The sequence below is a fragment of the Ambystoma mexicanum genome, chromosome 5p (genome assembly GCF_040938575.1).
Source record: "Ambystoma mexicanum isolate Mex_15411 chromosome 5p, UKY_AmexF1_1, whole genome shotgun sequence".
In the NCBI taxonomy this organism is placed as follows: domain Eukaryota; kingdom Metazoa; phylum Chordata; class Amphibia; order Caudata; family Ambystomatidae; genus Ambystoma; species Ambystoma mexicanum.
This window is the reverse complement of record NC_090930.1, coordinates 534,239,153-534,254,916: the sequence shown is the minus strand read 5'-3', so window position 1 is coordinate 534,254,916 and position 15,764 is coordinate 534,239,153. Positions and strand designations below refer to the sequence as shown.

The following is a 15,764-nucleotide window of genomic DNA, read 5'->3' as shown; positions in this document are numbered from 1 at the left end:
TGCCAGGGGTGAGGGGTAAGTGCAGTTAACTCACAAGTGCAGTCAGCAGGTGGCTCATTAGTGCAGAGAGAAGGGACTGTAGGGTTGGAGCCCAGAGGCAGTGCAAGGGCAACTGGACATGCAGGAATCTGGGCCCAAGTTCAATAGGGTGACCAGGTGACCAGTGTGTGGAGCAGTCAGGTGCATCAGCAGGGGAGAGGAAGAGAGAAAGCAGAAGCGAAAAGGAAGGTCTTGAATTGCTTCCAGAACCAGAGGTGGTTCTGCTCAAGTTTCAGAGAGGCAGGGAGACTGTTCCAGAGGGAGGCCCCAGCCGAGGAGATAGATATGTCTCCAACTCTCTGCTTGGAGAAGCGTCTGACCCTCAGAGAGTTGGAGGTGGATGAGCAGAGAGCTCGAGAAGGAGGATGTTTTGGAAGAGAAAATGTTCTGTAAAGTCCACTACTTGCATAATAGATGCACACGTGTGTTGATCTGTGTACAATTTTGACTGAGAATAAGGTTGTAGGTTAGGGCCCTTACTGCATACCTTTCTGAGCGGTGAGTGCATTCATCCCAACTCTGCCCCCTTTACCTTTTATAATTTATTAGCACTAGGGGAATGGCGCTCACCCAATCATGTAACCGGAAGCATGGGCGTAAACTGACAGAGTCTGCCCACATTCCCCCAGCCACCCGTGCCCCTTCTCCAGGTGCTGCTGCGCTTTTTTCCATTCCCCAATAATCCCTCTCCCTCCTCTCTTCCCGATCGCCACAACATCCTGCACAGTTCTCCCTCCCCAGAACCCCACTATTTGACTTATCTTTCGGCTTTGAGGTCACTTCCTCTGACTCAACCACTCTCGGTCTACATGCTGAAAAACATAGAAATAGAAGAGGGACTTGGTGCCTCTTCTATTTGCCATAGCGGAGGCCTTCTTTATTTTTTTTGTTAAAGGAAATTGAGCAGGCACAATATGTGTGGTGCCCAACTTTTACCAACTCCCCACCCAAAGAAAACTAAGGAACCCCAGGGTGTGCATAGCCATCACTCCTTGGCTTAAAGCGCTTGTAGCAGCTCTGAGTCCTAGCCAAGGCCGTTGATTCACAAAGACCTACCTAGACTCAGAATGGCACGCCGTTATCGTCCCTGTATGCCCTCGGACGCGGGGGTGATATCTATATTCAACTATGTACTTAGCCTTCTAGCCTTAAATGTCCTTTGCCCGTGTTCTCTCATTACAGTTTGATGAATGCCTCTAACTTTGGGGTTCTTTGGTTTTTGCATGCTCACATATAAAACATCACACATTTGATGGCTGGCATGAAAGGTTCCTTCGAGTCTATGCTAATGGGAGCTCTATTTCTTCTGCAGTGCACCTGTCAGTCCAAATCAAAATTTCATAGTTATGACATTTCATGCAGAAGCTCTAAATGTTAACTTTGCTGATCATGCACACACCGGTAGGGCAGCCCAGCTCTAAATGGCACGAGAGAAATAAAAATGGACAGTGACATCATTCAAAAGCGCGACAATAAAGCCCTCTTCTCCAACATAAATCAGCGACAGATGAAAGCATTTGAAAAGTTGGATGGCGAAGCCTGGCGCTGAAGGTCTGCGCCCCGCAGATTTATAAAAGGCCATAATTACGCCCTGCCACCATCTCACAACTATGCGTACAGGATGTCGGAGTAGCCCAGCCTGCACACCACTGGCCTTTCTTTTGCAGGGCGTTGCTCCGGCAGCTATTTGTAACGCGGAGTAATAACAAACAAGGCCCTGCTTTCTAGTTTGGATGGAGCGTTCATGTCCCTTTCCAACAGTGTAAAATACAATTTGAATGAATGCAGCAAACATGAACACGTTTACCCCTTTCCTGTTCTGAGCAAGCTTTATTCGCCTATCAGACACTGCAACATTAGGGATTTGCTTGCTACAGTGATGTCCTGCTTTTATGACAGCCCACATTGCGTATCTTGCAAAAAAACTAGAACGCGCTAACAACTAGCTGGTAGTGTGCTTCAAATCGTTTGCACGTGAACAAGAACAAAAACAACAACAACAGGAACACATCTCCTTCATACACTTGTCTGGAAACGCTGTGTACACGTTGGCCATATGCTTTCAGAGTTCTGGGGTAATTAGCGTTAGTGAGAGAAGCATGCACGTACTAACTATCCATGCTGGAGCCCACCACGCAGACAAACAACTGTTTCACCGTGCTTCTCCGTCTGTTGTGCAGGCAATCAAATGAAGCAGCAACACTGTGTGCAATGCGAATATGGCTTCCTTCCCACGTGACGCCCCTTCTTCCCCGGGTCCTGGCTGCCAGGAACCCGACAGTGCTTGCAAAAGAGCGAGCGGCGTGCCGTCCTTACCTTTATCACAGAGGCCCCGACTCTCGACAGAGGACTGTGCATCTGTGCTGCAGCAGCCATGTTTGCTATGGTGTTGAGGTGGTTCATCTGGTTCATTGCCATGGCAACTGACGCAGGAGGCAGGCTGACAGGAAGAAGGGGGTGGGGCATCATCATAAATGGCAAGTCTAATCCTAAAAGAAATGTTGGCATTGTTGAATACAGCAGCCTTGCTTTTACAGAAAGCTAGTACACGTTTGGCTTTAAATGAAATGTGCAAAACATAATACATTCATAAGGGTTTTTAGCTTCTGTCACACATATCAATGTGGATGGATATTTGATATTAACGACATAATAGTGAAATACACACATGCACACACGCTAAACTCGCAAACATCCCTGTTCTGCATAACGTGTAATTCGAAAGCATCTGCAACAGCTGTGCCACTGAGTTGCAATGCAGTTAAATGGGCCGTTTTCTTTTCTATCACGTTATTTGCACTCTTCCACTTAACGAAGGATCACTTGATGTAATTCACATACTTTTTGAACACATTTATTTGTTTTTGAAGGTATTTAAATTGTTTCCTTCCAGTGTCGTGGCCTGCGAGGTCCTCAATGCCCTGTGTCAGAGCACGTGGGGGCAGGATAGGAGCAGAATACCATCAAAGGAAAAGCACAAATTACAAGACGAGACGACCCTTCCACTATTGGAAAAGCGTGAGTGGGGAGAACATGCCTTGTTGGTGCTTGGTCATGCTACCAGCTGAGGGCGAAGAGGGCGGGAGCGGTGCTCCTATACTTTTTATTTTTAAGTTTCACTGTTCCTATACTTTTATTTTAAAACAAAACCGTACTGGAATGGTTTAGTTTTAAAATCAAAGTGTAGGAAGAAGTTGAAGCTTGGACTTCAGTGCACTGCACTGCACATTCCCATAAATAGCAGGTGTGTTTGTTTGTGGGTGTGGATTGTGTGTGGGAGGGGTGCCGGGATCCGGTTTGTGGAGAGCGGGAGCAGACCAGCAGGGAACATAGTTCCACTACTTCTTTTCGTACACTTCGACCACTCACTACCAGACTATACCCATTGCCGTCAGCAGGAGAAATGGGACTGTCGGTAGAAGATAGACCTGAAAATCAGAATCACCATAAAAACGGCAAAAACACAAAATAACCTGTTTCACGACTACACCTTCCATGTTATGCTACGTGGTATCATCAAAATGCTTAACTGCAATTAGCACACTTGGCGGGGGAGTCAGCCAATCAGGAGGCTTGGAACACATACCAAGCTGCATGATGGCCGCTTCCCCAGGCCGCGTTCTTATCCCCACAACCAGGCCTCTTTTTAACTAATCCCACCACCCCACTTACCTCATTGCGGCAGTGGCACTCGCCACCGCTGCTTCCTCGTTGGCTTCTTCATGAGTGAGGATGCCATGGAAAGGGAAGAGGGGCTTTGTACAGAGCCCCCCTTCCATTTCCATGGTGGCCATCTTTGAACAGTTTTTTAGTTCTGTTAATGGGACGCTGCAAGATGACCCATTCACGGAACAAAATACTTTAAATTAGCCCCTTTCCAGCCCACGGGACCGCTGCTAATGTTGTTAACCATTCATTCCAAGGGCTGGAACGGGTGGTAAAGTCCCTGGGTCGTTACCACCATACCACCAGTTCCAGTCCTTGTTAACGGGTGGTTAATGCCATAATGTTATGGCTTCCAAGTGCTGAGGCAGTTTGGAATGCCACTGCATTACAGGATGAAGTAGTTAATTGCATAGTATGGCTGTGGATTTGGAAATGGTCATGATAAATCTGATTATTCTAATGACAATACATTTAGGAATTACTCCGACATGGTGAGCTGGTCAGTTCCTATAGCTTCTAGGTATCCAGTGTTATTCTGGTGCTCTGCTGCATACCACGCCATTTGAACTTTATTATTTTCCTGACTGAGTAATGATGTCTTTTCAAAATGTACGGGGAACTCGTTTACTTCTGAGCACTAGTTGTGTGTGTGTCATTCTCGACTTAAGTACATGTGGCTATGCTGAGGATACTAGTAATATGCCATGTACATATTTTAGACAGCACAAGCGCACACGACCAGTGAAGGAGGCACTCTGGTGCTGTTTCAACACGCAGCATTGGTTTTGAGCCAGGATGGTATTATCTGGAGATGGCAAAACAGCAACAAACTAAGTTAGCCAGCTAATAAAATCATCAAAACGTTATAAAACATGAATCCTAAAAACTGTGCAAACTTCACATATAAACGTATTACATTATTTACGGCTGAACAATTCAACTCAACATTCAAAGAAGAATTTTGCTACCATATTAGTATTTGTAAGACCTAAAAACACTGCATGATTGCTTTAAATAGAGCTTTCTTAAAATTATTTTTCATTAATTGGAATCAGGCCTGAAATACCTAATAGTTTCAGCAAAGCTATTGTCAGCAGAACTTCATGGCCACATACTACTCTAGACCAAAAATCACTCGTTGATAACCTTGATACGTTGTATTCAAATTTGCTGAACAGCACAGCCCTTGCAAGTCATTACGATATGATCTCTGGACTGAATTATGTTTTGTTCCTTACACAGAGAACATACCTTCAAATCTATAGCCCTATTGGAACGGATAGATGCAATTTCGCCAGTCAAGATAACATTCAGCCTAAATCGGAGAATTTGCATCCTCCAATATGGATTGGGAAACCTAGGTAGACATTTAGGCAAGGTTCCCAAATGGTTTATCCCACATTTTTAGACTGATATACAATTGATAGGATCTAATTTTTGTAATAGTCTTCATCCAATCAGATGCAAAAAGTGCTTTTTTGACTTTGAACGGGTTATAAATTAGCACCTCTGTAGGCAAATTGCTTTAAGTCGATATAGGAACACAAGTGAGCAATCTCAGGATTTTCTTCCAAATTAGAGATTCTATAATTTACCAATCTATGTCTCTAGCAAAATTATTCACTTCCAATGCATATAATAGCGATGGGATAGTTTTTAGTTTATAGAATTCTATTAGAGGATTAATGGTGAATCAGCAATATTGATTGTTGATCCACTTTCATTGGGCAGCACTTTAATTTGCCTTATTCCTTAGTCTTTTAACAGTGGGCATTGGGATGGGAATCTAAAATCAGCACTAGTTGTCTGATTTCAGTTGTTGAGTCGACCAAAGTACATTTGAGTGTCCAAATAAAAGCATGTGGTTTTCGGCAATTTTTCGTTAAGCAAATCATATTGGTTTTTGTGACATTAATAGTTTCCTTCGCATAAGCTGCAGTAGCATTAATCAAATGCTGAAGACCTTTTTATGCTCGTCCAGCAAAATAACATCATCGGCATACGACAACCAACTTGTTACCAAGTTTACAATCTTTGACGGAGTGAAAGCTACCGCATCCAGTTAAGAATCTAAATCTGATATGATATGTTAATATTGAATAGGCAGGGAGCCAACACGCATCCCTGCTGTAGACCCCGAAATGTAGCCAGGGCCTCTGACAGCAAACCCTGCCCATTCAATCTCACCTGTACTATAGATTTATCATGTATCTGAATACGAATCGCAAGCAGATATTCAGGTATTCTCCAGCATTTTGGTTTTTCCAACAGGTGCTCTTGATTTATAGTGTCAAATGCCTGTGAGAAATCTATGGCAGCAATATATAACGAGGCCCCACCAAACTGCAAAGTTTCTCACAGAGACAATTGACAATAAACCCATTTGTTAGGGTATTCATTCCCTTTCTGCATCCTGTTTGCCACTTGCTAAGCCTGTGAGTTAAGGTACCCCATTCCTCAAACCTTCGAAGCACTGGATCACCCATGACCTTTTTTATATACCGGTATAACAGAGGCTTTACTCCAACCCTGCAGTACTATCTTAGTCTCTATTATATTTCTAAAAAGCACATACAAGATATTAGTCCATTATACACCACATTACTCTTTAGTATCTTATTGCTTGACCTGCAAGGACCAGGAGCAGCCAAGGAAGCTGCTTTCCTAATTAACAACCCAATCTCTTCCACTTCAAAGAACAATGGCCAAAGACAATTCACTGAGAGTGGAAAATTAATCTGTTGGGTCACAGCAAATATTTTCCTAATATGCTTAGCCCAATCGTCATCAGTAACTGGATTGGCCTGTAGATTTGTATGTATCGTTGTTCTATTATTAATTAGAGCACAAAAAGTATGCGAATTGTTCATCGTAATTAGCCTAAGCATTTCCTCTATCCCTCTTTGAAGCTTTGCTAATATTTATGTGTTCGGATCGAATTTGTTTATGCTTGCTTAACTCATCTAAATTATTGCCAATAAATTACCTCAGTCAGATTAGCTCGGTGAATTAATTTGAATTAAGATTACCCATCTTAAAGTATATTTTATGGCCCTCTTTCTCAACTGAATTTCTCTATCGAAATTGAATATTTGTTTATATGAATTCATTTTCTGACCACCAGATGTTTGGTCATAATTTCACATAAAATGTGGAAAATGTTCATCATAAAACATTAAATACTTTTCCTCAACCGTGGAGGCATCAGTTGCAGCTCTAACTCTGCAAATGAAATATGTATTATTACCAATTTCTCTCATAACTCTGTTCCCCTTCCAATTCACAAAAAGATGTGTTTGTAGTCAAGGTAGTATTTTGGCCATTGCAATATTAAAGGTAGCCTTCACAATACTATGATCACTGGCTCTTTCCTTTATTACTATAATAGATGGAAAATAGTGGGAGGATGACAAAACTATATAGTCGAAGTTCGAAGAAGAATTGCTCCCCAGGTCGGCTTGCACAGAATATCCCCTTTGATAGTGCCATTTGCAGGTCTTAGATTACAAATCCCGAATAGTTCTTGCCACTTTCTCCTATGGGCTTTCATTTCGGACTACTTCGACTACTTGGATTCTTGTAGTAAACACCCTGGTTTATCAGGCAATCAGAGTTCAGATTCCCAGTCAAAATAATATTTACTCCAGCCATGTCGACCATGATATGTTCACAAACATTTGATACATTACTAAAAAACTCATCCACATCAACAATCAAGGGGTTGCAATAGATATTTACCAGGAAAAGAGGTAGGGATAAAAGTCATTCTTATCTTTTAGTGTCACTCTCAACACTAGAATACCATAAATCTCATTTGATATTATATCTACAGATGTTAGTGCAGCATTAGGTACCATGGTAAGTAGCCCCCCCACCCACCGAAGAGTGGCAGCCTTTGCTAGAGAGCACCATCTGCTGTACTGTGGAATAGCCATCCACGTGCACTGCAGACGTCAACCAAGTCTCCTGTAGCATTACTATGGTTTTGTCAAGAAGAGCCTATCCATTGTTCTCATTTGTAATATAACTATTGTGGCCCATCGAATTCCAAACCAATATTTGTAGGCACTTCAACTGTGGTAAGGGGATAAGGCCAGTGCCTCTCTCCCCAAATTTCCTAAGTGCATTAGAGAGGCTTCCTGGAAGCCAATCCCAATCATTAATATCATCGTTAGGTTTCTGGATTAGAGTATCCACAATTTGTACTGTTTGCTGGTTATTAGAAGGGTTTGTACGAATAATTTTTAAAGAATCCTCTTTCCTCACAAGTTTATCATCCCCAAATGACTTCAATGCTTTGCATGCTGCGCTTGCTACAAACGAATCTACATCATATCCCATAGATTTTAATTTTTCCATTTCAACAATAAGCATTTTGCAACTATTTTAGATAAAATTGATAATTGGACTGTATCAGTATGAGCATCATCAATAAAAATAGACTCTCTCAATATCCTTGGTAGTAATCAGCCTGAGACACAGTATTTCGTGAAGCAGGCACAAAACATTCTGTTTATTTAACAAAAATGTGTAAGGTGCATCCTGCTGTAAAAACAAATTATGTAATTATTCAACACTAGATTCAATTCTACTATTAAAACAAAGAGAACTTGAAATCTGTGAGTTCGAAGTGCTTGTGCGAGATATAGCACCATTTTGGGCCAATGGCTGGTTCAATTCCGATCGAGATTCCCGAGGCGAAACACTGGCCAAATTTGAGCCCGAATTCTGTGGTACTAACAAAGAACGGGTGATTCTAGCATTAATGGTCACCAGAGACGGTGGTCTAGGAACATTTTAGAAAAAAGACAGCCTTTGGTGGAGATGCAGTCACGGACAAAAACAGGCCTGTAAAGTCTCTGGTGGTATCACCCAATACAGTCGATTTTGTCTGATGTACCATCCCATCCAACTAAAAGAAGTCTGTAGTTTGGACTGCCACATCCAGCTTTTCTTTTGTTCACTCAAACTAACCATCACCCCAATAGAGCAGGCATCATCAACTAAAGGCGCCAGATTGGTTACTTGATCGGCCAATGTTGCTTAAAAGTCAATATTAATCAAAACCAAACATGAGGATCAGTTTGAACACATGAACACATGAGTCTAAAATGTTGTACCCAATGACAGGTTAGCGCAGTTGTTTTTCATTCCCCCGTTCTTCTGAGTTTTCTTGGTTGGATAAGAGAAGCCGGGAAATGTAAATTTCAGAAAAAATGGTTCCCATTCTGCTTTGCTACAGTTGCCTTCCTGCTGTTTTTTTTATTTATTCTTAGCTTTGGCTGGTGGAATATTGCTCCTCTTTATACTTGAGATGGTGATTTGCAGGTGCTAGATGCGCCAGGAGTGTTCAAAAAGTCAGCAGCCTCAGCTGCTTTTACTACACTTTGATTATCACCTGAATTGTTAGCGATGTCTGTTGCTGCCTCAAGGGCTGTCGTCACATCGATTACTGAAGGTTCTGGGGTAACCTTTAGCAAGCTTGAAACCACAGGAACAGCCAATGAGTCCATTATCCAAACTGCTCTCCATTTAGGGTGTTGCAAGAGAGCTTCAATTCCCTCAAATTTAAGTTTAATCTCGTTAAGCTGTATTGTATGTGCCACCAACTCAACCTTTATATTTTCATACAATTCGGCAATCGATCAAGGCAATGAATTTGATGCTAAAGTTTCAGGAGATGTTACATCCACCTTATCTCCCTATTCTCTCAGAGAGTGAAGCAAAGTGTGATTAACTGTCAATGATTTCTTTATCAGGTTGAACTGGAGACTTCCAGCCCTTTAAGATGAGTATACCCTGGAGATGGCTGGGGATGCAGATTTTAATCAAACATCAATAATTCAGATGACACACATAGCTTGGCAAACGTTTGTCTGTTTTAATGCAAGTAACTAAAACAGAGAGTACAACTAACATCAGCAATCACTTGATACTCAACTCTCAATCATTTCATCAAAAATCTGGGTTCTTAAACCCTAAATTGGTCATAGCTGATGTGCTGAGCTGCATCATTACCAAAATCATCCTATGTGGCAAACTTCTAAAACCTATCGGGAAGCGGGATTGGCTCTAAGTGAATAACGAAACATAGGTGTTATATCTGTATAGAATAACAGAGAGAAATAATTGGATATTTAACATCTGTTGGGGCAGCTAAGCCCTCCCTTCAAAATAGCCACTATGACCGTCACTAAATGTACGACGTCCCATTGGTTACACAAACTATAGGACCCCAACTACGTGGTCCTTTACAATTGGTTGGCTTCTAACCCACTTCAATAACATTCCACCTACGTGAGCAGCATGCAGACTGAACAACCAGGTGCGGGTGAGCTTGTCTTGATACCAGCTTCCCACCAATTAAAAGTACACTCCTTCACCACCTCAATGTTTCAATGTCAATTAGTGTTTGAAGTTGGCCTTGAGTCTGTAATGTTCTCTGACATTTTTAAGGAGTATGTGTACTGTCTGGATTCCGTGCATAGGTGTGATCTCCTCATGCGTCCAACTTTCTTCCATCACGTGACTGAACACCATGATTTGAGCCTTTTTCTTGTATTTGATTTTATTCCTCAATAGTCCTCTGATGTTTTTTGTTTTCACTTGACCTTCTTGAAAAGGAGCTTCTGTTCTTTCACCTTAATTGTATCTAATGTCAGCCAATTTTAGTTCTGACAAGACCATGGCTCTTTGGTTCATCCAACTCCTTAGATGAAATATATTCTGTTTAATTCAATTGCTTTTATAATTGCAACACTGAATTGAGGCCTTCCTCGTTGCTCAGGACTGCTATATAAGTAGTGGAACCTTCATTCTTTATTCAATCCAAATGTATCTATGAGGTATATATGTATATATTGGCGCTTGCCACAATCTATTTACTATACGCATTTGGCTAGCTTCATGATTGCTTTGCTGCTTGCGTTTCATTGCATCTGTACACATTTAAACTAACTAAGTATCTTCATTATGCTTATGGCATAAATCTCTTTATCTTGAGCTCAAGATGTCATTTATCCTTAGTACGTCTTCATTCTTCATAAATCATCTGCCTCTCTGGTCTTGTTATCTTCTATATATGGAGTCGATTCAGTTTTGTATGACGTCACCATTCATCCTGGTCATTCAGTTTCTTTGTTTCATCAGGAATCGCATTCAAATGGCCATCGTATTGTCTAGGATGTAGGTATGGTTTTCTTAATGGATACTTCACTTCCCATATTCTCTTAGGTATAGGTATTCTTATGGGTACTGCAGAGAGTCGTTGCTCTCCTTCTTGCCTTCTGATTGATTTAGTATATGTCCCACTTCTCAGGTAATGTAGGCTGGGTAGGTGGAGTAGGGGTACTTGGCTCCTCCTCTACAAGGTCATATGGACCTCTCGTCGAATTGTGAGAAGGTGGGTATTCAGTAAGAAATTAAAGCATATCGTTAGGATTGGAGTTATTAAGTGTGCTACTCACAATCATAGACATGCCATTCGGTGGCTCTACACTTTCACAATGACCTGCTGATACTATGGACAATTCTGTCTCGTGATGTAGATATTTTAAACGGATAGTGGCAGAGCATTGTAGAAGGAGCCGAAAAAGAAATCGAACATTTTTACTTTAAGTGGCGGCCAAAAGTAACCTTACTCTTAATTACGAGTCTCTCTTAGCACGTGTTTGTATTGATGTTGTTATCGATTGATTTTAATCAGTGGAAAGACTCACAGGGTCTGCAATTTGCACATCTATATGCTGAGTATGGTGATGGCTACTCAAACTTAGCTGATTAGTTCGTATCAGAGCGATCATCGATTTAGCAGCTAACACCCCTGAGGTCCGAACCACTGGGTTCATAGGGTTACCCACCAAGAATTTCGGATCGATAGATGGCAATGCTTTACCATTAACCATCTCTGATGGAGCCAGGAGAATGTCCATTTCTTTCAGAAAAACTTCAGGCGCTGCTAAGTCCAGGCACTGATTTGCTCCGAAGGTTATACATATTATCATAAAGAAAATAACTGCTCACCACGGTGTGTCACTCGCATGTTGCAAAGTAAAGGCACAACTCCTCTTCCTCGCAGACCCTCGGACTGCCGACTGCACTGGCTTTGCTCTTTGGCGCATGTTTTTGCGCAGGTGCAGTTCTTTAACAAAAAAAACAGCAGTCATGTTATAATGAGCGGACACAACTCCAAATAGAGAAAACGTGTAAGGAGCCAAATCCACAGTGTCCAAGCAGCACAGCCTCCACCGCTGACTGCACTTTCTTTGCACCTTCGCACGCACTTTCGCACAGGTGCATCTCTTTAAAAACAAAAAACCAGCAATCACGTTGTAAGGGGCCGACACAACTCTAAAGAACAAACGTGTAAGTAAGGAGCCAAATCCACAGCGTCCAAGCAGCACAGCCTCCACCGCTGACTGCACTTGCTTTGCACTTTCAGAAAACTAGCACAATATAGTCAGCATTTTCCTGCTAACGTGATAGAAGATAAACATCCTGCAAATAAGGCCGCCGGAAGTGTGCTAATGAAGATACTCTTGCACTATTGAACAGGGTGAGTACTTTGGAGATACATTTCCTCACAAATATTATATTTCGTCAAGGAATTTTGAAGCTTCCCACTGAGCGGCTTAGTGGGACAGGGTAGACACTACATTGCTGGCAGATCAGTATAACACATATCCAGTCTTTAAAAAGATCCCCAGGTTTCAGCCAGTTGCATGTAGCTAATATAGCCAACAATGACAGGTAGCAGAGGCCCTCAGTCTGTGCACCAATCCAGGTACAGGATTTGGTGCAAACGATTTTAAGTTCCCTGTGACCTAGTGTCCTTGGCATATCCTGAAAACATCGCCTAATTCTAAAATATAAAGGAAAAACGTAGTCCTTCCCGTGGGCCATAGACCCAGCACAAAATTACTTCATACTTTTGATGATTACAGAAATCAAGTTAATTACATATTTCCCAGGTGTCTTCAAAAGATCATTTATAGGCTGGCTATGCACATTCGCTAGACGATTCAATGCAATGTAGCTTTCTTGGTTTGGTCAATAACAGCTGTGGGGTTCACTCCATTTTACCACACCCTAGCTGGAGAACAGGATGAAGTATGCTCACCAAACCAGGGCACCCACGGCTCCTCAGCCTATCCGGAGAGTGAACCACCACTGCAGGACTCTCTTCCACCAACACGTGCCATACTCAGAGACACCAATGCGTTACCACTCAATTTCAGGTGGAGGTTGTTGGGCGGGATGTCCCGAATGAAAGCAGGGACACACCTGTGATGCAATCCTATTCCAACAGCAGCAATGATTCCTCTTGCCTCGTGTATGAATAATTCAGTACATAAGAGTACCTCTCAGATGAGAACGCATATGGAAACAGAAGTGACTGGGCAGCAGCAGAACCACGACCATGCACGCCATTCAGCTACAGAGTACGGTCAGCGACCACACATCAACATATCTTGATTTCATGACATGTGGTTACTTCTGTGTTATTCTTAGCCATGGAAACGAAAGCAGGGAACAGATTAGACTACAGATTCTTTCCAATCACAGGAATGCAGCGAGATAACGTAAAAGGCCCATGGCCTTCACATCGCAGGTGGGAAGTTCAATACATGCCGGGATGATCTGAGACTGCCCGTAGATTTGAAACAGGTGAAGACTTAAAGGCAAAGACAGGCATTCGAACATTTGGTAAGAGGAGTAGGAGAGCGATCCTCTCTCGAGTCCCCCAATTACTACTGGAATCTGACAGACATGTTTAGCTCAATTTACTGTCACATTTCTCTATGGTTGATATCCAAAGGTTGCCAAAGACTCAACTGCCCATCCGAGGGCAACTATTCTTAGCGCTCCCGAGGATGAAAAGTGAGCGTTCGTGCGACTCTTTAATTGAGAGGTCCTTACACACATTGGAATGTCTAACTGATTGCCCAATGGCATGCCATGTGGGTGAGCAAGCTACATGTGGACATGAGGATTTGGCGTGTTCCGCAGTCTTCGAAGTACTCCAGTGTCACGATCCATATGGGAGGAGGCAAGAAGCTCTTGACTTTGCAATCCTACGATTTTTAAGAATCTATTAAAAATAGACAACCATTGGAATAATAGACTTCAGCTGGGTTACACGCCCAGTGTGACATCCACAGCAAGCATAGCGCAGGCCCCAATGGTCTTCCAGCTCACAGACACACACCATTGACACCACTTTTACATTGTTCATTTTGAGAAGCAAAGGACAGCATAGATTATGATAGAAGAGCTACCGAAGAAACAAATAACACAGCATTAAAGACTAAAGAATGGGGTACTTTTTGTTTTTGCAACAGGGACCATCACTTTCTTTAACCGATTACACATTACAATGGCTATAATCTTACCCAGATCCTGAAAATTGTCATACATTGACAAGAGAAGCAACAATATTCAATAAAAGAGAGGTGTACGTGCTCACCCTTTACAAACAGAAATGAAGCCTAAACAAAACAGTGTTGTTTAAGAAATAACTTTAGTGTGATTTTTTTGGAACGAGGCAACATTTAAACCAGACAAAAGCCTGGAACATCTATTTCCAATAGTGATTTAAATGAAATAACACTTGAAGCTAGGTTCACCTTTTGAATGTGAAGAATAAACATATGCCTCATGCATGGAGCATTTAAAAAAAGTAATTGTGATGCAATATCTGAGCATAACGTCTGCATTTGTATGCAGGTGGTGATGCTTGTACCAGCCCTATCCTTTCTTGTGCCTTGCATAGGTGGTGTGTAATGTCACATGGAACAGTAGGGTATGGACTCTGTTGAATTCTGTGTTCTGTGTCAGTTGCTGTGGGCTAGCAGAGAGGGATGCCGACTGTGGATATACTGGGCCACTTATCTGCTACTCTGCTTCACACACAAGCTCGATGACTTCGGGCACTGCACTGCACTTACGAAAGGTGCCGGCCTTAAAAGACACTCTAAATAAAAGGAACCTGTCCATCGTCATGATCAGCGGGGGAAGTTAATAAATGAACTGATGATGTGATCAAAGAAATAAAATCATCAGAATGGCTTGCATCAATTGTCTTGGCCTGCAAAGCTGATCAGTGCATGTAGTTGTGTGTCATCCTCAGGACCAGTGGTCGAAGTGTACGTAAATAAGTAATAAACTATGTTCCCTACTGGCCTGCACTGCTCCCCACAAACCCCATTGCCACGCACCCTCCCGTACACAATACAACCCCCAAAACACTTGTGCCTGCTGTTTAGGGGACCATTCAGTGCAGTGCACTGAAAGTGCAAGTTTCAACTTCTTCCTACACTTTTATTTAAAAACAAAACCTTTCCGGAACAGTTTCTTTTTAAAATAAAAGTATAGGAACAATAACACTTAATTAAAAGAAGTAGAGGATCACCGCTCCCGATTGCTCCCAACAACTTCTACCACTGCTCAGGACCCTTAATCAGAACATCGGGATTGACTGCCAATTCCACCTCAAAATCACCGAAATGAAGAGTGGTCTAGATCTCCACCAAACTGGATTTATGCTTATACTGTCACTGTTACGTTGATAAGGGTCTCCAGACCCTTAAACACTTTCATCATCCAGTGTGGCATATTCCGCTTCATCAGGATGCCCTTTGGCCAAGCCTCAGCAGTGTCAGGTTTCCTGAGGTCAATCATGTCATCTATTCAGTGAGCAGAAAGTTGTAACTTATTGACTTGATAACTTTGGAACACACCTGGAGACACAGTACAACTCTCAATCAGCTAGAAGGTATACATGACAAAAGGGGTTTGACACTGAAAAGTAAGAAGTGCCAGTCCAACTACAAGACAATAGAGTACTTAGGACACACAATCCAGGCCAAAGGGATGTAGGCATAAGATGACCTTGCTAAGGTCATAACGTGTTTTTGGGATACCACTAACAAATAGGAGCTCATGTTTTTCCTGAACCACTGACACTTCTATACCAAATTTGTCATATGGTTTTGCTCCGTCGTTGAGCCATTGAGATTGCTCAAAAAAGGACACAAAATTCACATTGTCTGAGTAACATT

The 15,764-nt window shown here is 42.2% G+C and overlaps 1 protein-coding gene across 15 annotated transcripts in view; it reads right to left on the bottom strand.

The window, feature by feature from the left end:
• Positions 1–15,764, bottom strand: part of DACH2 (dachshund family transcription factor 2) — a 1,006,899-nt gene that overhangs the window by 279,199 nt on the left and 711,936 nt on the right. For all 15 annotated transcript variants that reach the window (XM_069612949.1, XM_069612948.1, XM_069612947.1 and 12 more), the window contains one exon: positions 2,356–2,528. In XM_069612949.1, the coding sequence (XP_069469050.1) occupies positions 2,356–2,528 (173 nt within the window). The remainder of the gene's footprint in view (positions 1–2,355; positions 2,529–15,764) is intronic.